The sequence below is a fragment of the Mustela lutreola genome, chromosome 4 (genome assembly GCF_030435805.1).
Source record: "Mustela lutreola isolate mMusLut2 chromosome 4, mMusLut2.pri, whole genome shotgun sequence".
NCBI lineage: Eukaryota > Metazoa > Chordata > Mammalia > Carnivora > Mustelidae > Mustela > Mustela lutreola.
Window position 1 is genome coordinate 149041792 of NC_081293.1, and position 27343 is coordinate 149069134.

Genomic DNA, 27343 nt, shown 5'->3' on the forward strand with positions numbered 1-27343 from the left:
GTATTTAAATATATAAGAATATATAATAAATATACATAAAATATACATAATAAAACAAATATAAAATATGTAATACATAAAATAATATAAATTCATATTTTCTTTATATTTTACATATTATATATGTATTTTAATATATAAGTAATACATAATATAAATATAATAAATATAAATATATAATTTTATGTATTACATAAATAGTATATTACATATATAAGTAGTATATAATGAATATAAATAAAATATACAATATATTTTATATGTAAATTTTAAATTTTTATATGTATATTATATATTATACATGTATATACACAGATGTATTATATACATATAAATTTAAATTTTCCAGGGACTAAAAAATTTGAGTCACAGTTTTTCTTCAGAATGGCTATAGTTTCTTATTATTGTGAATCCCAGAAGTCTTATATTTCAGAAACAAATTATTTTATGTAGAGCATCAAGGCTTTATCACAGTCTAGAATATCTTATTCCAAATTATGTTATTTCCTGAATATGTACTCTTTATTAGGTTTTATGGAACTGATCTTATCATTCCAGCATTTTTTTAAAGACCAAGAGAATTTAGAATGATACATAAGAATATAACAAATGGTGTTTACCACATGTAGTTATTACGTTAATAATCCTAGTTCCTAAACCCTCACATGTGGGGACGATGACTTACTTGAGTGTAAATTCTTATCTGTATCTCCAGTTTTTCCCCCTTCCCTCTCTCCTTGCAGATTTTTTAGTATCTTTTTCCAGAGAATCTGAGTGCTGGTGGACTCCTTACATACTGTATCAGTCACTAATAAAACTTCTCTGAGCACTGTTGACCAGGCACTGTACTGGGGCCTGCAGATCCAAAGTATGATAGGGGAGAGAGCCATCTTTTAAGGAAGCTCCATTTCCATAGGAAACAGAAGAAATACCGTGCTGTTGGTGTGACGATAGAAGTATTCATGGCAGGGGTTCATCATTGCCAGAGTGGAGACTTGGAATGACTGTGGAAAAAATGACATGAGATTACATTGACATTTAATATGAGTCTAGGAAGATGAGTGGGCCTTTGTCAGACAGACAAGTGGGAGAGGGGAATTTTGGAATGAGAGAACTAAAACCAAGTAGCGGAACACAGAACAGCCTCACAGCTTTGGGCAGGACTGCAAATGGGATCCACATCAGTGGAGAGTCTTGGGTCGGAAGGCATAAAGGGGTGAAGGGAAGCCTGAGAGATGGGCAGGACCTCCAGAGCGTGAAGGTCCTGGGTACCCACAGATCACTTCTAAATTGGCCCTTTTTCTATAGGTTGATAATTTTTTTTCTTTTCCCCAAACACACTAAAGGGGCCCATTCTTCTCAGTAACATTAGCTGACAAGAGCAGTGGTCCTTATCCAAAGGACCTTCTCTGAGCACTGTTGACCAGGCACTGTACTGGGGCCTGCAGATCCAAAGTATGAAGTCTCCATACTTTCTGGAGTATGGAGTCTCCATATTTTCACTTGAGAATCATGAGAAGGTCAGTGGGGAAGCTAGTGAAGACTCATAAGCATGCTGGGAGGAATATAGTCAGATTTATTTCTGAAAGGGCATGCTGCTGGCATCATTTTTTTTTTTTAAAGATTCTATTTATTTATTTGACAGCAAGAGAGGGAGAACAGCAAGGGGAGTGGGAGAGGGAGAAGCAGGCTCCCCACTGAGCAAGGAACGGGCTGCAGGGCTCGATCCCAGGACTCTTGGATCATGACCTGAGCTGAAGGCAGAGGCTTAACACAGCTATCCAGGTACCCCAGTGTTGTAAAGTATTGATTGAAGGGAAATGGACCAGAACCCATAGGGCCAGGATCTAATTAGCAAACAATGGCAGTCATCCTGTGGAGGCATGATACGACCCTAAATAAGGCAGTGATACTAGAAAAGCAGGAGAGGACAAATGAAAGAATTCTCAAGGAGTTAATTTCTTTTTTCTTTTTTAAGATTCTATTTATTTCCTTGCCAGAAAGAGAGCAAGAGCAAGAGAGCCACAATCAGGGGGAGTGGCAGGCAAAAGGAGAAGCGGACTCCCCACTGATCAGGGATCCCAGCGCAGGCCTTGATCCTAGGACCCTGGGATCATGACCTGAGCTGAAGTCAGATGCTTAACGACTGAGCCACCCAGGCATCCCTCAAGGAGTTAATTTTATCAGTTCGTGGTTTTTAATGGGATTTTGTTGGTAGGGAAAAAACGGAAGGTTCAAGTGTGATTTCCAGTCTTCTGCCAGGTTAAGTGATGGTGTGACTTATGGGGAGTTGTGGTACAGCAATAGGAATAAGTGTAGGGAAAGAGGTAATGGTTTCTTTTATTAGACTTTCAAAGATGAAGGTCCTACTTTAAGATTCTCAGAAAGGAAGTCTAAGAAGCCAGTGGGCATGTGAGTATGGAGCTTGATAAGGAGATCTTGGGGAATATGTACATGGAGAGGTAGTTAAACCAGCTTAGTAGATGTGATTTTTTTTTTTTTTTGAAGATGTATTTATTTTTGAGAGAGCGCACACGTGTATGTGAGCAGGGGGAGGGGCAGAGGGAAAGAATCTTGAAGCCAACTCCACACTGAGAGAGGAGGTTGATACGGGCTTGATCCCAAGACCTATGAAATCATGACCTGAGCTGAAACCAAGAGTCAGACACTTAACCCTGAGCCACCCAGGAGCCCCTGTAGGTGTGATTTATTTGAGCGCATCTTTTCCAGTCAGAAGATCAGAGGTCACAATCACTTCACAGATGAGAAAAGCTAAATGTCGTCTTGAATGTCCTATGATCATATAAAGTTTAATACATAGGTGGAAACATAGTTTCTTAAGTTTTTCCAAATAAATAGGCACTACTTTCTTTCAGTAGAATTCCTGTGAGTGCCACTTGGACATCATACCTCTCCCTACTCTTTTTTTTCCCCTAAACCTTGTTTATTTTCTCATCAGTGTTTTGGAATTCATGTTTCTTTCTTTCTTTCTTTCTTTCTTTCTTTCTTTCTTTCTTTTTATCTACATCTTACAGTATAGTTCAGACCTTTCATTTCTTTACGCTGAATGAAGTAACGTCTTTACATTCTCACTCTGCTCATTCCTCTCCAACCCAGAGAGGGGTTAAAATAATCTTTCCCTAATATTGTTTCCATTGCTGGTCTGTTGAAGAATCTGTTAAGAATTCTCTGTTGCCTATTACATTAAATTGAAATGAAGCTCTTCTCTGAGGCCTTGAAATGCTTTACCTGTTTGATACTTCTTATTCCCTTCATTCACACAGATTAATTGCCCCCTCCTATGATATGCTATTTTACTTACCTTGTCTTTCTACAGATCCCAAATTCACTTAATTCAGAGTTCAACTGCTATTTAATTAATTAAATGGGAATTTTACGTTTCCACTTTCATTGCTTCCCACTCACAGTCCGTTCTGTACTGGGCCACTGTGACATCCTGCCTTTATCTGTCCCTCTTAGGATTTTTTTTTCCAGTGCTGTATCTGTATTAAATTGCAAGTTCTCCATGGATAAGAAACATCTATGTCTTTAGAAAGATGGTTAACCAAAGTAAAAATAATCAAAACATGGACTTATTTCGGGCATTATGGCAGATTAGATGTGTGAGTGCTGAAAAACAACAAAATATGGTAAAATAGTCACACCTTCTGGCACTTGGTTGACAAAGTGCAACCAAAAAGTGGGAATTGGATAGACAAGGAACACCAAAGCTGATTTTCTTCTTGAGGTTTCTGCTAAAACCTGATGACCGTGGATTTCTGTTGTGATGGACGCCTAGAGCCTGGACCAAGTCCGTTGAAGGTGTGAAGTCTGACTAGAGATTGCTGTGCCTCAAGGGGGCCATCCCTTCAATTTAAGGGTAAATTTGTCAAAAACTAAACAAAACCCAGCCCTGCAGTAAGGAGTGCTTTTCTCTCTGTACCTTGGCACTGAGAGGAATTGGGAAAATGTCCCCTGAGAATTCCTAATCAGAAACGGTCTCTCTCAAAAATGTTTAAGACAGATTTTTACTTCCATGACCTAAAAACCTCAAGCCAATAACTTATTTTTAAGCAGGACTGGATTGGTCCCACCCCAGTGTACTTGACAGACAGACACAAACAAAAGTCCTGTCTGTAATTATGTACATAAACCCAGATTTCAGAGGATTGTACAGGTTATAATTCCAAGGTATATGAGTTCATGGGCAAAAAATCACAGAGCATAGGAAATAAGGCATCGTGAGTGAGTGCCAATAGTAACATCAGATAACAGAATCCTTATCTCATTGCTGCTTTGTTTCATATTTCCTTGATTGTTAATAAGGATATGTTTATTAGTCTTCTAAGATTGTTTATTGGTAACTTTTGCTAATGATTTCCATGATATTTATCATCAATTTCTTTCATTCCTCATTTTTTTTTTTTTTTTGCTTCCACTCATTGTTCTCTTTCCAACATGATGTTGAATTTATTCTTTTTAACATATATTTTCTCATCTTTTCCATAGGACTTGGCATGGGAGGGAAAGTAAATACAATGATCAGTCCATGGTCTGGAACTAGCTGCGTGAGCATTTGTTTTCAAGGGAGACTTCAAGCTCTGGGTTGGGGCTTACGCGCTCGCACGTGGTTGTTAGAAGTTAGCACTGGAGTAGAAGAAGGAAGATGAAATTCGGTTCAAGTCTTGGCTCACTGCCCTCTAGTTTGGTGAATTGGATTAAGTCGTGTAGGCCATTTTTTTCTCTTTCTGTTTTCTTACCTGGTGATGAAAAAAAACAATACAACGTAGCAAAAATAGGTAGTCTTTTATTTTATTTACTTCAAATCTTGAACCAGTGAGAAGGACAGTATGTGGGTGATTGGGAGCTTGAATCAGAGGCTAAGCCAGAGATCCTGAAGTAAGACATTGTTTTTTTGGATGGGGGATGTGTAAACAGGGAATCAGTCCTAGCCGTTGATGTTTTAAGTCGACTTCTAAAAACAGGAGAGAGTTTTGGTTATTTAAATTGTACTATGTAGTGCTGGTACATATAAAATACATAATACACAAAAGAACGTATATATTCTAATATTAGAATATATATATTCTAATTTAATAATGAATTAGATATATATCTTCCATTCAAACTGTGAGCAGAAACAAGACCAATATTCTTTAAGCTGCATTTGTGCTCCTCTCGTTCCCCATTGGGTCTCCTCTCCCAAAGGTAGTATCCTAAACTTTGTTCTCATTTCGAAATTTTATTTAAAGTACATTGATTTATTTTTGTTTGAGTTGGGGCTTTACAAAGGTGTCCTCATTATGTATATAAAGGGACTCGAATTTTCTACTGTTCCATATCTAAGATTTCCCTGAATTCTTGTTTTTAGCTCCAGTTGTTTGGTTTTCATCATCATCATTATCAGAGCTGTAACTGTTCCTCAATGTATCTGATACTGTTATTGAAGGACATTTCGGTTATTACAGGCCATGGTGCTGTGCATATGAATATGCTGAATGTTTGCATATTTGTACATGCATCTACTGGTGCACATGGCAAGGGGGTCTTCAAGGTTTATATTCTGGAGAAGAAGAGTTGGGCTATAGAGTGTGTGCACAAATCAGCTTTAAAACCTAATGCCAGATTGTTTTCCAAAGTGTTGGTGCAAACTCACATGCTCACCACTAGTGTAGAAGATCTAGGGAGGGTTTCAGAGAACTAAGGTAGTGACTCACGCCCTTCTGCTGTTTTCTGGAATACAGACAAGCTGTGTTTTCAGTCCTATTAACCGCCTCTTCCTAGGAGGGACTATTCTACATCCTTTTTTTCTTTCTTTCTTTTTTTTTTTTTTTTTTTTTGGCCACCTCTTATTTTTGATTGGAAAAAGTTGAGGATGCTCCATGTTTTGATATTAGTTTTGTTTACAAGAGCTTTAAAAGTACTTTGGAATAATGTTTGATATTTTAATGATAGTATTTCCACCTGATAAAATGTCTGTTTAACAAAGCAAATGCTTCCCTGCGACTTCATGTAACTCTAAAAAAAAAAAAAAAATTTTTTTTTAAAAATTCACACACACACTAGGAGGGGATATGCAAAATTAAACTGGTCAATGTAAGAATTATTTTTCTTTCTTTGGGTGAAGTAAATAAGGAGGAGAAAACAATGGAAGAGAAAAATGATGGGAAAAGGTCAGTTGGGCTTTTATAATAGAGATACCTTTTTGTAGTATCAGAACAGGAACAGAAAAACTTTGACTTTGCCTTGATCACATCCCAAACTGACCTACGTGGTTGTAAATTTTCTAACAGACATCCCATTCTCATGTCCAGCAATGAACATTTTACTTAATTTTTTTTTCCTGCTCCCTTCCATCTTTACATGTCTATGTTGTTCTCTCTCTACCTTTGTGGCTGCAGATGTTTCCCTTCGCATTGTAAAGGAGAGGTAGCATTGAAACCCAGGAAAGGGGGTGGGGGGACACAACCCACAAGGATTGCAGCGACCCTCTCTTCACCCAGCATGTCCTCACTGCCTCTCAGTCCTCCCACACAGGTGGGATATCATTTGCATTTTTTTTGCAAGTCACATCCTTCACAGAGTTTTCTGATATTAATAAGTGCTTTTGTTTATTTTAGTTCTGTTTGTGTTCGGGGCCTTTTTAAAACCAATATTAGTTGATTCTTCCTAATAATGAATGTCTGAGAAGATGCTTGTGATAGATACAGCAGAGTCCAAAAGTTGAAGTTCATTAATAATTGGAATGTTGCGGAGTATGAAGTAATGAATACTAATTACTCCTTTCATGTCTGACAGGTCCCTGTGGACCAATACATCAGCCCAGACTTTAATTTGGTTCTAGTAATGGTTTCATCAATAGCACATTAAATCTGCGTTTGAGAAGATATACAGTTGAACCTGACCCACATAGTAGATACCACTGTCATAAAATGGCCACAGGCTGACAACAGCTGGGTAATTACAAATAATTAAATTCACCAAACTCCAGACAATCCTAATTTTAACTAAAATACATCTTATCATATCAATCGACAGAAAACATATCGGAGAAGATTTATCAACGTGTACTTTTTGCAAAGCAAATTTACTGGCTTACATGTTAGGAAAGCTGCTGATCTGTGAAGCATCTTCATAAAATTGTATCTCTTCAATCTTTCAAATCCCCCCCAAATATTATTGAAGTCGTTTTTTAACTTTAATCTTAGCTGGAGCAACCTTACTGTGAGATGTATTTCAGATGGTTTCTGAGCATATAAATATTTTTTAAAAAACACTTTATACTTTTCTTATATTTTTCATGTAATTGTCCTTTTAATGAATCCTTAAGTAGCATGTCATATAAAGAAACTTACAACTAACAAATATTAACTATATGATTATAAATTTATTTTATAGAACTATTATAATGAAAGATACTTTACAGATATTTATCATGACTGTGTTTCCTAAAAGTGCTATTAAGATTAATTGGGAGACTTGCTTACAGTTAGCAAGGTTTCAGTTTATTCGGTAATATTATTCAGTAAAATTATCAACCCATGGGGTTGATGCTACATGATTGTACAACAGTTGATATTAGATCCGTTTAAATAGATGAGGGCTTGGGTTGGACTTAAGATAGGGAAACATGTTAAATTAAATCCCACACTGTGGCAAAATGTGCTCTCTTGAACTAGGAGCTTCTTTTTAAATAAACTCAGGAGGTATGTAGTCCTATCGTTATAATATTTGTGGATAGGAATTGCTTAATTTTCAAGTTAATTCATGCCCTGATATAGTTGAATTCAGCATTCTAGTCCCTCCTAATTTCTAAATGCAACATAAGGTTTAATTACAGGAAAGACCTTTCTGTTAAATTCGGTCAAGCTGTTGTTGTTGTTGTTGTTTTTAAGAATAACATTCAGGGGTACCTGGGTGGCTCAGTGGGTTAAGCATCTGCCTTTGGCCTGGTCATGATCTCAGGGTCCTGGGATCGAGCCCCACATCTGCCTCTCTGCTTGGTGGGGACTCTGCTCGCCCTCTCCCACTCATGCTTGCAATCTCTCTCTCTCTTTCAAATAAATCAAAATAATTAAAAACAAAACATTCACGTCTATAGATAATCCACACACACTCATAGTCATCTTGGGTAGTAGTTTGACTTGATGTGAAGGCAAATTCCAAATAGGTCACAGATAAAGAATCTTTACTTTCTTAAAAAAAGCAAATTTCTGGGATGCCTGCGTGACTCCGTCGTTTAAGCTGCTGCCTTCAGCTCAGGTCATGATCCCAGGGTCCTGGGATCGAGTCCCGCATTGGGCTCCTTACTCAGAAAGGAGCCTACTTTTCTCTCCGCCTCTGCCTGTGCACTCTCTCTCTCCCTGACAAATAAATAAATAAATAAATAAAATCTTTAGAAAAAAGCAAATTTCCTTAAAAAAAAAAAAAAGCAAACAGAACCAGAATTTCTTTATCATGATACATTATAATATTTAAATATGGCTATATTGAAATATGAAAGAGATACACATATACATATGTCATCATATTGAACACAATATGTGTAAAAGGTGTACATATTCTGTTTCCCAGAAGGGAAATAATCTGCTCTGATTTTCTTTTTTAGCTTCCTTATTTCTTTCTGCATGAGGGTACCTGGAGTCCCTGCACAAGCATTTTTTTTTTTTTTTTAAATTGAAGTTTGCTTTTATCTGAGAAGGACATGTTGGTTTTATTAACTATATGAAGCAGCAAGACAATTAACTCATTTCTATTCAGCACTTCTTTCCTCCTTTACCTGGGCCATCTTGCCAGCTGTGCGGCTTTCAGCCCAAACCTTTCCCCAGGAGCAGGGGTTTGACCAACTCCATGGGGGCCCCCCCAATGGGGTTGCTAAGTAACACAGCCGCATGGCGAGGGCCACCCGCCACTGTGCTCCAGGCTGGAGCCATCGGGGCTCCCAAGCCTCATTGAGAAGCATTTAATTTGAAGCAGCAGGACATGTAGTAAAGCTTTTAGATGTCCATTGAAAAGTTTGGGTTTTTTTCCTTTTCTTTTCCTAAGTGTGTTTTTTCTGCAACGACTATATTATTTTCTTATCTCAAAACCCACCTGCCATCTCTCTACCTTGACAAGCAGGACCTGGTGAGAGGCCTGGAGAATTCCTCCAGTCCAGGGAACTTGTGAGCTCTCTGAATTGCCCATCATAGAGGGAGGCCCCTCAGGGTGCGAATACAGTGTCGCAGGAAATTTCTCTCTCCACAGCACCATGAGAAAGGTTTTGCAAATCTTTCTTAAAACAGTCCTCCTGCAGCCGGGTCCTTTTTCTAAATTGAATATGCTGCTTTTCCAAGTTCTGTTTTAGATGGCCATAAAAAATAATGATGGTGTTTGTTCATGTACTCAGAATATCTAATCACTAGAGAAAAGTCGTTTCGGTTTTTATGATCCAGGACTGATGGCATTTTCAGCAGCAGCTACACTAAATCTTGAGAACAGTTCCAACAAAAGGAGAAGATACTTCCTCTGTTTCCGGGTAGATATCTTGAATATAAGATCTCCACCTTGAGAGTCTCATCATGATTATGTTGAGATAATGGTGCCTCAACTCACAGAGATTCTGGTTTTCAGAATCATTTCAGAATCTCACAGTCACATTTCTGGGAGAAATGTTTCCTCACGTCTGTCACAGATGTGCTGTGACTATTAAGCCATAAATTCATTTCACGTGTATTTATATCGGTCCTCTACAGTAGAAATGACCTATGACTTGAAGACATTAGGAATCTTTTCATCCCAAAGCCCCTTTTGGCTGGATTTTGAATAATCTCTGAAAGAACTTTGAAGTTCCCAATGTACCTGATTTTTATGTAAACCTGACCTATGAAAAAAATTGAATTAATAGTTACTTTGTAGTTGATAGTCTTTTATACAATAATTTATGCAGCTGACTAGTGAGCATTTGGCATATTTAAAAGACTACTTTTTTCCCTTAAAGCCAGAAGATAGAAAATTTTTCTGTATGTTGAGTGATTTATTTTTAAATTTTATAAATTAATTCATTTGATGAATTCAGCTACCAGAAATTCAGCTCTTTGGTTAGACCTGGACACCTCAACAATCAGTGCTATTCTCCTTCATAAGCAAGGACAGAATGTCAAAGCAAAGATCAGCAGGGGATGTTCTCTGGGCTTCATCTCTATCTTCTTTTCTCTGGTGGCCACAGATTGTACTGAGTCGGTCATAAGCTCTCAGTAGCCTCTTGTGATCGACGGTCAGGTCGACGGCGGCTGGGGTCACCAGCTGTCCCCCTCATACAGAGCAAATTAACTTGCAGTATGGTGCAGTGAAATGAACTTTATACTAGGAGTCTAGAGACCCAGGTTCTAGTCCCAGTTCTGCCACTAAGCTCTGTGACCTTGGGCAAGTCATAAACTCTTTGGGTCCATAAAAGGGAATCAGTTGAATGATCTCTAGGGGAACTTCCTGCTCTAAAAGTACAAGTCTACCAGGTGAAACAATGTTTTTGATTCACCCTCTGTCCGATCCGGTAAAACCATACTGTTTGTACTGGGGAAAATAATTTTATATCTGATCTGAAGTTGTATAATTGGTCTTTAACCTCCACACCAGGCATTCTGAGAAAAAGGGGCAGGAATTGGTCACTCCTTTGGAGAGATGGAAAAAACCCATATGGGAGCAACCCCATCCAGCTTCAGAGATTCTTGGCCCACATGATTCTCCGTGGGATCCAGTGTCAGGGTCAAGTCCTGCTTGGTGGGGGCATGGGGCTGGAAAATGTGTTGTGAATGACTACTTTAAGATAATAGCCATACTTGCAAGTGTTATGTTGTTCTTCACACCTGTTGTAGCTTCTCTTTGGAGTTCAAGTTCAAGAGCTGTTGCTGGTTACTGTATTCTAGAAGTCATAACCTCTGGGCTCCTGTCTTTCACAGAAACAACAAAGTGATTGTTTGCTTTTCCACCCCTCTGGTTAGCTTGGTTGTTTTTTGGATCCTTCAAATCATAAGAGAGCACTAGCTGTGTGTTTTATTTTCCCAGATCGGAGATTAACCAAAAATTAACCTAGCAGCAATGATAAAACCCACTGAGTCATTATGCAGTTTTTGCCTTTCATAGATCATAAACACCCCAACTGAGAATAATTTACTTTCGCTGGGAAATTTGAACCTATGAAATAATGAAATAATGTTTCCAAGCCAAATGTAAAACCCAGTTTTATAGGTAGACATCCTTCTATTTTCCTCTGTCTCTTCGGTGAGAAAATCTGACCTGTTCCTCAAGCCAACCGATTCCCCATTCTCAAACTGAGGTATGTGAACACTCCAGGGTACGTGTAGGTGTAGAAGGGGGGTGTGCAAGGGAAATTGGGAGCCACAGAGTCATCTCTGAGCTCTTTTCTGGAGCATCATACTAACTCAGGTATCTGCAGAGTATTTACCCAGTTGAACACGTTTGCCACCTACACCCAGAAGCAAAGTTGTTCAAATCTCGTGCTTCATATTGGCCAGTCTCACACTTTTTCTTTTTCTTGAAAGCCCAGGGAGGGGAGCAATGTTAGGTGTAGTAGCTGATTGGAAAAATTATAACTTGATGGTACTAGGAAATGGAGTGTGATTAGCTGCTGTTTACTTAAAAGGAGATGACATTCATACCAGTAACCATGGGGTCTTCTGGAGTGGAGACAGGCAAACAAACTGTCTCGATGCAACCCGTGAGCTGAAAGTGGTTTCTGAAGGGTTGTCAACAAAGAAGAATATTTGGGAAAGATGTATGCAGCCCACAAAATCTGAAGTATGGGTTCTCTGGCCTTATGGAAATAGTTCTCCAACCCCTCTCTAGAGAGATTTCTCCCTGAGGCCTGAACAGCTAGGACTTCCAGAAATAAGGTAGTCATCTTGTGGGGCTTCTTCTAATTCTTATGTGTACACACACACACACACACACACACACACACACCTTCACATGCAAACATCGAAATTAAACTTCTTACCTCAGTTCCTCAGCCCGCCACACGGACCTGGCCCAGTGGATAACAATGAGGAAAACTCATTGGTTCATTCGGTATTCTTCATTAAAGTGCACATTTTTAAGTGGTAAAATATTTACATTTTCTTATCATCTGAGGATATAGGTTAGTGATTAAAACAGAAAGTTTATGAGGTGTGAACTCCAATCCAGTAAAAATTCATAAGCAAATTAGGGAATATTGAATCTGAGGTCATGAAAGGTGGTGATAGATAGCATATCTGAGATACTGCCCTGAGGAGGAAAGAATTCAAACCAAGATGGAGCAGTAAATCACAAGATCACAAAACGTACCAGAGGTTTTATTTTAAGTTTGGATTTTTATCACTGCGGTGGTAGAAATGAGTATCAGTTTTGGTATCACTTATGTTTGGGAGCCCCAAGCACAGTAATGAAACCTTCACTCCTGACAGTTCCTTTAGAAGCCAGTCAGTGAATAGTGCTAGCAAAGAAAGATCTTTCTCAAAGTTACCTTTGAGATTAACTTTGGAAACCCTTGGAAGAGAAGCTCAAGCAATGGGAGAAATTTTGATCACGCTTCAAGTGAAGGTGTGATCAAATATGTCTTCATCAAAAAGAATTGGGCTAACCAACAGAGACATGACATAGTATGGTCTTATGTGACGAGATTATCTTTCTTTGGGGTATATACCCAGGAGCCGAATATTTGGATTAAATGGTAGCTGTGTGTATAAGATTTTGAGAAACTCAAGTTGCCTTCTAAAGTGGTTGTACCATTTTCCATGCCCACCAGCAATGTATAGGGGTTATGATCTCTCTCTCTCTCTCCTTGTCAGCCCTTGTTACTACTGTCTTTGGGGGTTGGTTTTGTTGTCATCTAGTGAGTGTGACGTGGCTCCTTTTATTTGCATTTCCCTGATGACTTGTACTGTTAAACATATTTTCAGATGCTTATTGGCCATTTGTATATATTCTTTGGAGAGATGTCGTTTCACATTTTTCACCTCTCTTTGATCTTGATATGACTGTCATATCAGGATATGTCAGAGGCATATCTTTGATCTTGATAGGACCGTCATGTTGTAGGCAATTAATGTGTTTTCATTTCTTGAACAGACTAAACAGAAGAATGGCTACATCAGTATGTAAGATCTTATGGTCATAATGCCTGTTAGGAGGGAGTTAAGTAATAATGTTTGTGAGAGCAGAGACTGCCTATTAGATGCCCCGTGCCTACAGGACTCTCCGACAGCCTGGCGTGGTGTAGGTGTTCAATCACTGCCTTTTGAGTGAATGAATGTATGGTTGTAACATGTTTTTCTATGAAAACAAAGAACTGAAGAAATTATCACTAAGGTATATGATGATTTTAAGGAGCATAATATCAGCTGGAAGGTATTTGCAAACCTGTAAACAGATGGTATTATTTCCATGACCTGTGAAACAAGGGCTTAGGGCCACTGTGCTCTTTGGATACACTAGTAGCTGCTCTCTGTTTCATTTATAACATTTGGCCTGTGGTTCATTCATCTCTCTTTTTTCCCCCCCTCAGTGTTTCCCTTTAACGATGATGTGAATACTCATTTTATTTTATTTTATTTTTTTTAAAGACTTTATTTATTTACTTGAGAGAGAGCACAAGCAAAGGGAGGGGCAGAGGGCAGGGAGAAGTAGACTTCCCACTGTGCAGGGAGCCTAATGCGGGGCTCCATCCCAGGACCCCAGGGTCATGACCTGAGCTGAAGGCAGATGCTTAACTGATTGAGCCACTGAGATGCCCCTATTTTTTTTTTTTAAAGATTTTACTTATTTATTTGACAGAGATCACAAGTAGGCAGAGACGCAGGCAGAGAGAGAGGAGGAAGCAGGCTCCCTGCTGAGCAGAGAGCCCAATGCGGGGCTTGATCCCAGGACCCTGAGATCATGACCTGAGCCGAAGGCAGAGGCTTTAACCCACTGAGCCACCCAGGGGTCCCTATTTTTTGTTTTATTAAAAGGGAAGCATATTATACAAATACTATACCAGTTTAGAAGAAAGTTGCTACCTGAATTGCTCTTCATCCTTCTAGGAAAAAAATATTAAAGTGTAGAAACACAGTAAAAACAACCCAAAACTAGATCACATGAATGGATTGACCATTCAACTTAATAAAGAATGCTTCCAATGGTTTGTTTAGCAGATCTTTTTCAAGCTTAGAATCCTGTAAAAGTTTTTGCTGAAAATATAAGATCATTACAATGCAAACAAAATTTGAGAGCTGGATGAAGAGGTAATGAGTCTTATCTGTCTTTTAAGATTCTTAGCTATAGTGACTAAAGCTTTAGTGATTAAGAGGGATTCTGAGCTAAAAGCTTTAGTGATTTAAGAAAACTGACTTTTTAAATAATCATTACACACTACCATTGTTTTACAGAATTCTTCCTTGTCAGATAAAATGGCCAGTGGTTCAGAAGGCCTTTCTTCACTAAGAGGCCCAAGAGACTAACCTCAGAGTAAGATGAAATTACGAAACATCCACGAGCAGCGTCCTAAAATATTGCCACATCACAAATTTGGGGCATCTCTCCTCAAGTTTAAAAAAAGTTGTTGCAAGAATTGTGGCATTTTAATAAAAAGGAATGTTGCCTGAATGCTAAACTTGCTTTTCAATGTCCTTCTTTTGAATTCATCCAGTTTTCCAAAATAGATAAATTTTGTGAAATAACATTTTGTCTGTAAGTCAGTGAGTTAAGTAGTATTTTTAAAAAATACTGTATTTATATAAAAATAATCTGGCCTTTGGATAACTTTCTGTCACATTAGAATTCCTCTACAATTAAAATACTGTATACACTGACTATGAAAGAATGCAGAATTTGTGTATTTAATATAAAATAGGAGACTGAGAAGACACTCTGTTTCAGGCTCACTTGTAGGCTTCTTACATGTAATTTTCCTCCTACGCAGTTCAGACCTCTTTGGTGGAAGAGTCTGAAAAATGTCAGTATTTGTCATTTGTTTGTTGCATGAATTTTAAAACCCTTCTACGGAATCCTTGTAGCAGGTTCCTGGCAGAAAAACAAGACCTCAAAGTAGGCCGGAAATTTTAATAGAATTAACAGAGTAACTGTTGACAGAAAGAATGTTCAGAGGGAAGCTTAAAGGAGCCCAGGAGTGCAGGCAACCAGGGATTTACATCAGGAAGCCATTACCACCTCTAGGCGCGAAGGTGTTCTTTGGTCCTGTGAATGGAGCTGTGGGAAGAGGCCCATCCCAAACCCGGAATACCGTCATGGCAGGGCACAGCCTCCCCCAGACCACAGCACGGAGGCAGGGAAGATCTGCCTCGAACTCCTCCTCCTGTACTGCCATGTCTTGCTAGTGCTCCCATTGGCCAACGCCCTTCCAGAACCCAGAGCCTGGGTGATGAGGTCCTTACAAGTTAGACCTCAGTATCTGAGAAAGAAAAAAATGAGACCCTCCCCCGAGAGTGAGGCTGTGTCCTTGCAGAGCTTTGCTTGCAATTCAAGAAACCACCTCCATCTAGCTGAAGCCAAACAAAGACTGAACCCGAACGTCACAAGGCTGCAGGGTGTCATGGCAACTGTGTTTAAAAGGCAATCAGGGACCTGGAAGCCCGTAGAATCCAGAACCTGCTCCCTTTGTATGACTCTGCAACCTGAATATTGGTTGACTCTTCCCTGGGGAAACCAGGAATGTCTTTCTCTGCTCTGTGGTTTACAGAAGGAAAGGGTGACATCAGCATGAGCCTAAAGGTTCCATTTCCAATTCTCCCTTCTCCTTGTTCCAATCCCAAGTCCCAGGAGAGCTCACTCTGGGGTGTTTTGAAGTACCTGCTTCTGGTCCCTATGACCGAGATAACTGGAACATAGGATAGAAGCATGGTTGTCAAGATCCTGCCCATGTGCATTCCATACAGGAGGCTGCTTAGACTTTGCTTATGAGCCGGTACCAAAAATCCTGAAATAGTAATTTAAAGTGTAGTTGTATTTCTAATATGTATATAAATTTTAAGTATATATACACTTAATACACACACACAGCTACATGCAAACACATACTCATCCTTTCAGAATAGCAGTATTTAGGGATGTCTAGGTGGCTCAGTCGGTTAAGCATCTGCCTTCAGCTCAGGGTACAATTCCAGGGTCCTGGGATCGAGACCCACATCAGGCTCCCTGCTCAATGGGGAGCCTGCTTGTCCTTCTGCCTGCCACTCCCCCTGCTTGTGCTCTCTCTCTCTCTCTCTCCAACAAAAAAATAAGATCTTAAAAAAAAAAAAAAAAAGAAATGTTTAATAGAAGCTTATTCACAGAAGTATAATAGAAGCTAATGTTTGTTGTTATACAACCTTCGTATGAAGTACTGCATTTTCTTATTATGGTGACATTACGAGACGAGTACTGTTAACAACATTTTGCATGTAAACAGTCCTATAGAAGTTTAGTGGATAATTCCTATTTCTTCTGTACTTTTAGGGAGACATGGTAGCTGAAAAATCCTGAATTACCTGGTCTTACAGCCTGGATTCGTTATCAGAATAGAGGAAATGGAATGCCCCCTACATATCAGTTATGGTTCATGGGAATCTCCTGAATGTTTGTGTTGTCCCCCTTTAGATACATCAGGATTGGAGACAAAGAATGTGAATTTAACAAGAACTTTCGCCTTATCCTTCACACAAAACTGGCAAATCCTCACTATAAGCCGGAATTGCAGGCTCAAACAACGCTCCTCAATTTCACAGTCACAGAAGATGGTCTAGAAGCCCAGCTCCTGGCAGAGGTGGTCAATATGGAAAGGCCAGATCTGGAGAAACTTAAGGTAAAAATTACAAAACCGTCCATCAACATTTAACCTGGTATCTGCTTTGCCCAAGTTAGAGTGCTTCGCCCTAGGATAGGATACTTGCCCACCTGGGGTTTACACTCTAACTGAGAAAAATGAGGATGTATGTGAACAGTTAACACTTCGAGGGCTCTCCTGTTAAAGCAGGTAGTTAGCAGCATGTCCCCAGTAGGAGATGGGCTTGCTGTAGTTTGATGCAGGTGACAAGGACAAGCAAGGATATGTAGGAGTCATGAGAAACAGAAGGAGAGAAGCAGGAACATGTCCCGATAGGTTCAGTGATGATAGTCCAAATCAGCCAGGGCAAAAGAACGAAAAAGAAGAGTAATGGAATAAAGCTGGAAAAATTGAGGAGATCATAGCTGATGATGACTAGCACTTAAAAGAAAATGTATGGCAGTGATTAAGGAAAAAAATAATAAAAATGTGTTGATTTAACACACCACTAAAAAGGCCCCCAAACAACAAATGAAGCCTGAAAATGTAGAAGGAAGTCAGTAGCCAAGGTGAATCGTTGCAGCAGAGATTGTACGTCCTGCCAAACCAAAGATACTGGCCATCTCGCTTTTATGGCAAGTGTTTGTCACTCCAGGTATAAATCAGTGCTTCTCAGATGGTGTTCCTAGAACATCAGCATCAGCTGGGAACCTTAAATGAAGAATCTCAGGCCCCAGACCAGATCCTGCTGAATGTGACCTTCTGGGGCAGGCCCAATCGTCTGTTTTAGCAGAGTCTCTGCAAGGGATTCTCACCCATTTTCAGAGTCCATTGGAGGCAGCATTCCATTGGATTTACTTCTGCACCAGTCACCAACCAGAGCAGAGACAATCCTGGGACAGAGGCTGAGAGTGAGTGGCCTCGGTCCCCTCCGGTCTCCTCGTGTGTGTGTTCCCATGCGGTGACATCACAACCTGCCAGTAATGAGTGATCCAAGGCCAGGGTTTAGAGGACCACGGGCTGCTGGGTGTATCACTGCCAAGTTGGACACGGAACATGTCCATATTTGAAACACCATATGACCGTATAAGAAAATCGTCTTGTCGTGGTCGGTCATTCATGTACACATGCTTTTCTTTTTTGCAAAAGCTTAGACAGTTCAATTAGTTTCTTTATTTGTTTTTATTTTTGATAGCAAAATTTTTCAAACATAGGAATGTAAAGAAAATAGTTCTAAGTTTCCATGTGATCATCATTTAGCTTCAGCCATGAGCAACATTTTGCCTCTCTCCCCCTCTTTTTTTTTTTTTTTTTAATCAGAAACAAGCTTTTAAAATAAATGTTAACTTACTCTGGAATAGATTTAGATTTATTTACACAAAAGTTACAAGATACTACAGGGTTCCTGTACATCACTAGCCCAACTTCAGTTTCTCCTAATGTTATCCTTCCTTTTTGCAGTACAAAATAATAAAATGTATTTAAAATACTATTCTACTTCAGTAAAACATGTCCATTAATTGTTGTTCAGTAAAGCATAGTAATCTTTCTCCCTGTTTTTTATAAGTTTGGGATATCATTCACATATCCTTTTTAATTGTATAATTCCTTGGTTTTTAGGTCATTCATAAAGTATCGATTTTACAACGCTTTCAGCACCTCAGAAAGAAAATCCATGCTTACGGCTGTTACTCCCTGGCCCATGTCCCCACTTACCTAGCTCCTAAAAATCATTAATCTCTTTCTATCCCTATAGATTTGCCTGTTCTGGACATATCATGTAAATGAAATCTTAAAACAGCTAGCCTTTGTACCTGGCTTCTCTCACTTAGCCTAATATTTTTCCTAATATGATATTTCCACATCATATGGATTTTGCATCCATATGATAGCATCTATCAATTCTTCCTTTCTTATGACTGAATGATATTCTATTATAGATACTATAGACCATATTTTATTTATGCCCTCATCAGTTGATGGACATTCGGGTGGTTCCCACTTCTTGGCTGTAATGTTCAGTGCTTCTTGGAATGTTCACTGTAAGTTGTGTGGACATAGATTTTTCATTTCTCCTCGATATGTACCACAGAGCAGAACTTCTGGGTCATATAGTAAGTCTGTGTTTAATATTTGAGGAACAGCCAGACTGTTTTCAAAGCAACTGCACCATTTTACATTTCTACCAGCTATGTGGAAAGGATGCAATTTCTTCACATCCTACCCTATCTTTGTCTCTCTTTTTGATAATAGTCATAGTAGTGGGTGTGAAGTGGTATCTCACTGTGGTTTGGACTTTCTTTTCCCTATGGACTAATGAGGTTAAGCATCTTCTCATATATTTATTGGCCTTTTATATGTCTTCTTTAGAGGAGCATCTGTTTCAAATCCTTTGCCCATTTTAAAAATTGGGTTATTTTTATTGTTATATGATCTCTTCATATACATTGGGTATTATACTCTTACTGGGCATATAATATATAAATATTTTTTCCCGTTCTGATTGTCTTCACTTTCGTGATGGTGTGTTCTGAAGCACTCAAGTTTTCAATGTTGATGAAATCCAGTTTACATCTTTTTTCTTTATTGCTTGTGCTTTTGATGTTGTATCTAAGAAACCATTGCCTCACACAAGTTTACTCCTATGTTTTCTTCTAGGAGTTTTAGCTCTTACATTTAGGTCTATAATCCACTTTGTTTTTAGTGTGAGGTAGGGATCCAGCTCCATTCTTTTGCATGTGGGTACCCAGTTGTCCCGCACCATTTGTTGAAAAGACTGTCCTTTCTCCCTTGCTTTTGCTACTTGTCCAAGACGAATTGACCATATTTCTGTGGATCTATTGTCTAATGTGAAAACTATACCTTCCTTATTAGTGGTAGCTTTATAGCAAGTCTTTTTTTTTTTTTTTAAGATTTTATTTATTTATTTGACACACAGAGAGAGAAATCACAAGTAGTCAGAGAGGCAGGCAGAGAGAGAGGGGGAAGCAGGCTCTCCGATGAGCAGAGAACCCGATGCAGGGCTTGATCCCAGGACCCCGAGATCATGACCTGAGCCGAAGGCAGAGGCTTAACCCACTGAGCCACCCAGGCACCCTATAGCAAGTCTTTAAGCTGGGTATTGTCAGTCTTTCAACTTCTTCTGTACATTAACTGTTGTCTCTTCTAGATCTTAAGCCTTTCCATGTAAACTCTAAGATCAGGTTGTCAATATTTGCAAAATAATGTGCTGGAATTTTGATTGATAGTATGTTGAATCATAGAAAGGAAGACACGATACCTTAACTGTTGTTTTCCTATCATGAATATGGATTCTCTCTACATTTTAAAATCTTTGGTTCCTTTTATCAGAAAATGGTAGAGTTCTTCATATATATCTTCAGTATAATTTTCTTTGATTGTTACCTAAGCACTTCAGTTTTTTGGTGCTAATGTAAATGTGTTGTATTATAAACTTCAAATTTCATTTGTTCATTGTTAGTGTATAGAAAAGTAATTGTCTTTCATATATTAACCTTGTATCTTGCAGCTTTGTTATAATCTCATTTTTGTTAGGAGTCCTTTTGTTGATTCTTTAGGAATTTCTACAAAGACAAGCTTGTCATATGTGAACATAGATTGTTTAATTCAGCCTTCCCATTCTGTATACCTTTTCTTTATTTTTCTTGTCTTTCTGCATTTGTTAAGACTTTCAGTACACTGGGTGGCTCAGTGGGTTAAGCTGCTGCCTTCAGCTCAGGTCATGATCTCAGGATCCTGGGATCGAGTCCTGCATCGGGCTCTCTGCTCAGCAGGGAGCCTGCTTCCCTCTCTCTCTCTCTGCCTGCCTATCTGTCTACTGTGAACTCTCTCTGTCAAATAAATAAATAAAATCTTTAAAAAAAAAAAAAAGACTTTCAGTATAATGTTGAATAGAAGAGGTAAAAGGAGATATTCGTATCGTGTTTCCAGTTTTGGAAAAAAGCAAATAACTTCTCACCATTAAGTGAGGTATTAGCTAGATGTTTCATTTTTAGATGTTCTCTATCAAGTTGAAGTTCTTCTATATTTCTAGTTTGCTGAGAATTTTTATCATAAATGAATGTTAGATTTTCTCAAACGTTTTTTCTTCATCTATTTTATTTATTTATTTTTTAAGATTTTATCTATTTATTTGACAGACAGAGATCACAAGTAGGCAGAGAAGTAGGCAGAGAGAGGAGGAAGCAGACTCCCCACTGAGCAGAGAGCCCAATGTGGGACTCGATTCCAGGATCCTGGGATCATGACCTGAACTGAAGGCAGAGGCTTTAATCCACTAAGCCACCCAGGTGCCCCTTCATCTATTTTATATCATATACTTTTTCTTCAGCCTTTTGATGAGATGAATTATGTTACTTTCAATGTTGACTTCAACTTGCATACTTGGGATAAATCCTACTTAGTATGGTATATAATTCTTTTTACACATGTATTTGATTTGGTTTGCTCATATTTTGTTGAGGATTTTCATATCTATGCTCATGAAAGATATTGGTATATCATTTTGGGTTTTTTCTGTAATGGCTTTATCTGGTTTTGATATTAGACTATAATGCTGCCCTCTTAAAACTGGTAAGGAAGTAATCCCTTTGCTTCTATTTTCTGGAAGAAATTGTAGAGAATGGATAACATTACTTTACATCCTTGGCAAACTCATCAGCAAAATCACCTGGACCCAGGTGCTTACTATTTTGGAAGATTATTGTCAATTCAGTTTTTTAATTAGATGTAGGCCTATTCAGATTATATGGTTTCCATTGTAAGAGTTTTTGGTAGATGTGTCTTTCAAGGAATTGGCTTACTGCATCTAAATTACCAAATTTATGGGCATACCATTGTTCATTATAGTCTTTTATTGTCCTGTAACCTATAGAATCAATAGTGATGGTCCTTCCTTAATTACTAACATTATAATCTGTGCTTTCTCCTTTTTTTTTTCTTGATTGGCCAGGCTACAGGGTTATAAATTTTATTGACTTTTGTATAGAAACGATGTTTGGTTGATGATTTTTTTCCCCATTGGTTTCCTGTTTTATATTTTATTGATTTCTCCTCTAATTTTTATTGTTTATTTTCATTTCCTTGCTCTTTGTTTATATTGCTCTTCTTTCCGTAGTTTCTTATGGTAAAAGCTTAGGTAATTAATTTTAGAATCTTCCTCCATTTCTAATAAATGTGTTCTATGCTATAAATTTTCCTCCAAGCACTGCTTTTGCTACATCTCACACATTTCATTAAGTTGTGTTTTCATTTTTGTTTATTTCAATATATTTTTCATTTCTCTTGAAATTTCTTTTTTTCCTCTGTCTGTTACATAGAAGTATAGTGTTTAATCTCCAAATATTTGGGGATTTTTTCAGCTGTCTTTCCATTACTGATTCCTTATTTAATTTCATTGTGGTTTGAGTGCATACTTTGTATTTCTGGGGTGTTTTAAACTCTTTCAGATGTGTTTTCCGGCCCAGAGTTTGGTTTATCTTTTGAATGACCTATGTGAGCTTGAAAAAATTGCATACTCTCCTATTTATTGAGAAAGTATCCTATAAATGTTAATTACATCCTGTGATTTTTCCTATTTGGTTCAATTACACTGTTACTGAATCTCTGCCACTAGATATATTAGCTAGAGTTTTGAATGCTCCAGCATGTGGCTTTGTCTGCATCTAGAAATTTTATCAGTTTGTCTCATGTATTTTGACACTCTGTTGTCAGAGACATGCTCAATACGGATTCTTATGTTTTCTTAGAGAATGGACCTCTTTATCCTTATGTAATTTCCCTTTTAGCTTTTGATATTTTTCCTTGTTTTTGTGTCTGCTTTGCCTGAAATTAATATAGTGCTTCAGCTTTCTTTTGTCTAGTGTTACATGGTATATCTTTCTCCATTCCTTTGCCTTTGAGCAAAGCAGATTTCTTGTAGACAATGGACAGTTGGGTCTTGTTTTGCTTTTATGTTTTTATTTTTGTTGTTTGTTTTTGTATCCACAGTGTCAGCGTCTGTCTTTTAATTGATATACTTAGAAAATTCACAAAGTGATTATTGTTGACACAGTTGAATGAAAATCTACCATATTTGTCACTATTTTTTTTATTTACTGCACTCCTCCTTATCCTTTTTTTTTTCTTTACTTTCTGCCTTCTCTGATTTTAATCAAGCATTTCATGGGATTCTATTACTTGTCCTATCTCAGCATGTAAGTTATACTTCTTTTTAAAAACATACAGCCCTTTCTTGGGGCACCTGGGTGCTCAATGGGTTGAGCCTCTGCCTTTGGCTCAGGTCATGATCTCAGGGTCCTGGGATGGAGCCCCGTGTTGGGCTCTCTGCTCGGCGGGGAGCCTGCTTCCCTCCCTCCCTCTCTGCCTGCTTCTCTGCCTGCTTATGATCTCTCTCTCTGTCAAATAAATAAATAAAATCTTAAAAAATAAATACATAAAAAATAAAAGCATATAGTCCTTTCTTTAGCATTTAGTATATACATTTACAAGTAACCTAAGTCCACTTTCAAGTCACATTGTTAAACTTCCTACTGGGACATATGGGTTCTCTTTTAAAAGCTTTCCTGTTTCCTCCCTCCAGTCTCTCATCACATTGTTGTCATTCATTTCATATATCATAAGTTATAATCAAATACATTGTTGTCTGTATTATTTTTAACAGTTCTGTCCTGAATAAGAAAAAAAGGGGGGCACATGGGTGGCTCAGTTGGTTAAGCTATTGCCTTTAGCTCAGGTCATGATCCCGAGTCCCGGGATTGAGTCCCACATTGAGCTCCCAGCTCCACGGGGAGTCTGCTTCTCTCTCTGGCCTTCTCCCCTCTCATGCTCTCTCTCACTCTCTCTCAAATAAATAAATAAAATCTTTAAAAGAAAATAAGAAAAAAAATTTTTACCTCCATTTATTCTTTCTCTGACATTCTTCCTTTCTTTATGGAGCTCTGAGTTCTGACCTATAACATTTTTTTCTCTACGACAAAAAAATTTAACACTTCTTGTAAGACATGTCTCCTCGTGACAGATTCTTTCAGTTTTTGTGTGTCTGAAAGGTTTCTATTTTTCCTCCATTTTGGAGGAGTGATTTGGCAAGATAGAAATTTCTAGACTGATGGTTTGTTTCTTCAGTATTTTAAATATTTACTCTTTTTACTTGCATGGTTTCTCAAAAGTTCTAGGAGATTCTTGTCCTCTTTCTTCTGTGGGTGAGGTGGGTTGGTTTGTTTGTTTTCCTTGTAGCTTTTTCTAAGATTTTTTCTTTATTTGATTATGGTCTGATATATTTGTTTGTTTCTTACTCTGCTTAGTATGCTGTGAGCTCCCTGGATCTATGGTTTGGTGAATGTCATTAATTTTGGAAAATTCTTTGCCATTATTACCTCCAATATTTCTTCTCCTTTTTCTCCTTCAGGATTTCCCATGATGTGCGTGTTAAACTTTTTGTAATTTTCCTACATTTACTGACTATTTTTTTCCTTTTTTTTTTCCATTCCTTTTCTCTTTCCTTTTCACTTTGAAAAGTTTCTTTTGACTTACCTTTGAGTTGGCTGATGATTCCCTTGATATGTCCAGCCTACTGAGGAGTCCATCAAAGACTTATGATAAATGAGTTTATTTCTAGCATTTCCTTTCTTAGAGTTTCTCTCTCTCTACTTGAAGTGTCCAAATAGCCTTGCATGTTTTCCACTTTACCCATTAGAGCCCTTAGCACATTAAGCTTAGTTATTTTTAATTCCCAGTTTGATAATTTCAAAATCTCTGCCATTTCTGACTCTTGTTCTGGGGTTTGCTTTATCTCTTCAGACTATGTTGCCTTTCAGTGTGCCTTGTACTTTTTTGTTAAAAGCTAGATGTGATGTATTAGATAATTTGAAGTGAGGTAAATAGAGCTTTAAATTTATGAGGTTAGGAGTTAGACTGCATGTCACATTTGCTGAAACTGTTAGTGTTATAGGCTTCACTTTCCCCTCAGATCCCTGTTATTGTCTTGCTGTGTCCTTGGACTATTCTAGAAGCTCCTTCTTAAATGGAGTTAGTACCTTGCACTCTGTTGTAATCCAGTGTTATCATACTGGAGTCTCTTGATGTGATGTGATGGTAAGGTATTTTGGATGGGAAGTATTCTATAATCCCATCATTAAATCCAAGGGTTTTCTAATAGGCCCGAGTCACTGAAGTTTGAACTTCAGACGAGTTTATCATTTATTTTTATATTCCCTATGCAAGAAAGGACATCCAGGGGAAACAAGAGTTGTCCAATCATCCTCCTGCCTAAGGTCAGATAAGGCTCTGACAATAAAATTTCCCTTGAGGGCAGGCATTTGTTAAGAGAGCAGAAGGCTCCTGCATGCTTTAAATAGTTGCTTTCCTCTGGACATATTTCTTTCTTTTCTTTTCTTTTTTTTTTTTTTTTAATTTATCTGTTTGACAGACAGATCACAAGTAGGCAGCGAGGCAGGCAGAGAGAGAGAGGAGGAAGCAGGTTCCCCACTGAGCAGAGAGCCCAACGTGGGGCTCCATCCCAGGACCCTGGGATCATGACCTGAGCTGAAGGCAGAGGCTTTAACCCACTGAGCCACCCAGGTGCCCTGGACATATTTCAAAATGTTTTTTTCCCCACTTCCATTGCCCAAAGCAGGAGTAGATTTTTCTTTTTTCCCCTGATCTTCACTGTAATGAACCTAGTAAGTCTCCTAGAGGCAAATTCACTAAAGTATGAAGGGCTTCCCAAGACCACACCCCCCGAGGTTTTGAACCCTCAAGTTCTGCCTTCAACAATTAGCCAATGACTATAGTGAATTTGGCAGCAGCTGTGATGGTCTGTATTCACCCACTTCTCTGATTTTGAGAGTAACCGTTGGCCCTGTGACCTCAGTTCTTTGACGAATGTAAAAAGACTTGAGGATTCGCTTTCTCCCTGTTATGAGGTTGGAAATTACTTCCATCTCTTTAGATAGGAAGCAGAAACCAGAAGTTTCTTCCTATAGAGTAGATTCTTCCTGTAGGTTCCCAATGTTAAATGTTCAGGACAAATATGCATTCTCTGGACCCTGGTGTGCAAGCATTTCTTACCACATTTCCCGACTTATTTTAAAGTAACTTTTTTAAAGAGGATTAGTATGTTTTTTAATTGTGAGTGCGATTTACTATATATGATTCTGTGAAATTGGTGATTAAAGGATCCACTTTCAAACCTGAATTGAGCCACCATGTCTCACCCCTTTTCCTGGTTTGTGTTAGTTGGTTTTGACGAAGCACCAAAATGACTTTAAGATCCAGCTAAAGTACCTGGAGGACGACCTCCTTCTGCGCCTTTCTGCGGCAGAGGGGAGCTTTCTGGATGACACGGAGCTGGTGGAGAGACTAGAGATGACGAAAGCAACCGCGGCAGAGATAGAGAGCAAGGTAAGAAGACATGAAGGGCCCCCAGAGGGGCACAACGCTCCTTTTGATTCAAGTGATTGGCATAAAAATGTGATCAAGCCTGACAACTTCTCTAAGAGCGCTGACTTGTGGATTTCGGTTCACTTAATAAACCGTCCTTAAAAATGTACGAGGCTCTGTGTGGAGGAGGAGGTGGTTGGACTTGTACTTATCCTAATTCAGCATAGATCCAGTCATTCACAGGAGACTCTGTCAGGCTATTATTTTTCCTGAGTGGCCAAATCAGAAGAAAATTGGAGCCTGCTGGCTTATATGGTCTAAAATCGAAAAAGGCTCAGCGTCCAGCTCTGGCAGACTGACACCCTACAGTCCCACCACAGGCTTCCTAGTCTGTTGTGCCTTTCAGGGAAATATTAGAGCTGATGTTTTGTTTGCAGGCCTTCACTAGTGGGAGACCGAGCAAGGGATGGTCTCCTGTACTCAGATGCATTATTCACCCTGGGAAACAATGACATTTCCTGAATGCCAGTAAAAACTTTCATTGAGTAGATTTCCTGCTGGACGTCCAGCCTATGTCTCAATCTGCCTTGCGCATGATGTGCACTTTGGACTCATACAACTGGCCATAAACTTTAAAAGTCTATTGTTTCAGAAGGAGAGGAACCTCATTTCCTTTCTGTAATATCCTCATTACTAAGTAATCTATTAATTACCCAGTTGAGGCTGTGTCACCACACATCCTGTATGTTTGTCTTAATTTTAGCTAAGAAATGGAATCCCAAATTAGTCTTTCCTTTTAAGTAAGTGAATTCTAGGTAGCTCCTAAGATGGTAAAGATTGGGGCAATTAAGTAAATTAGGTCTTAGCTTTGACGTTAGCTTCTAATTGTCTCTTAAAATGTCTCTTCCTATCTTCTTAGTATATTGCTATGTAGGGATTTCCCCCCTGCCCTGCTCTACATTTTATTTCCATTGATACACAAGTATGAGGAATCAACTTTGTTAAAAAAAAAAAAAAAAAGACGATCTTAAAAAGCTATAGGACCAACAGTAGTCCTAGATTTAAAAAAAAAAAGGATATTTGAGCCTTGAGTAAAAATGAGTATGTTGGTTGTAGGTGGTGCTGCTGTTATTGTTGTTTTAATTATCTCTCTGACTGTGCCCAGGG

General features: G+C 38.5%; 1 protein-coding gene across 1 annotated transcript in view; it reads left to right on the top strand.

Annotated features, from left to right (window-relative positions):
* The window catches only part of DNAH11 (dynein axonemal heavy chain 11), a 322374-nt gene that overhangs the window by 252907 nt on the left and 42124 nt on the right, over positions 1-27343 (top strand). Inside the window, exons 66-67 of the mRNA XM_059171331.1 lie at positions 16612-16816; positions 26033-26197. Coding sequence (XP_059027314.1) covers positions 16612-16816; positions 26033-26197 — 370 coding nt within the window. The remainder of the gene's footprint in view (positions 1-16611; positions 16817-26032; positions 26198-27343) is intronic.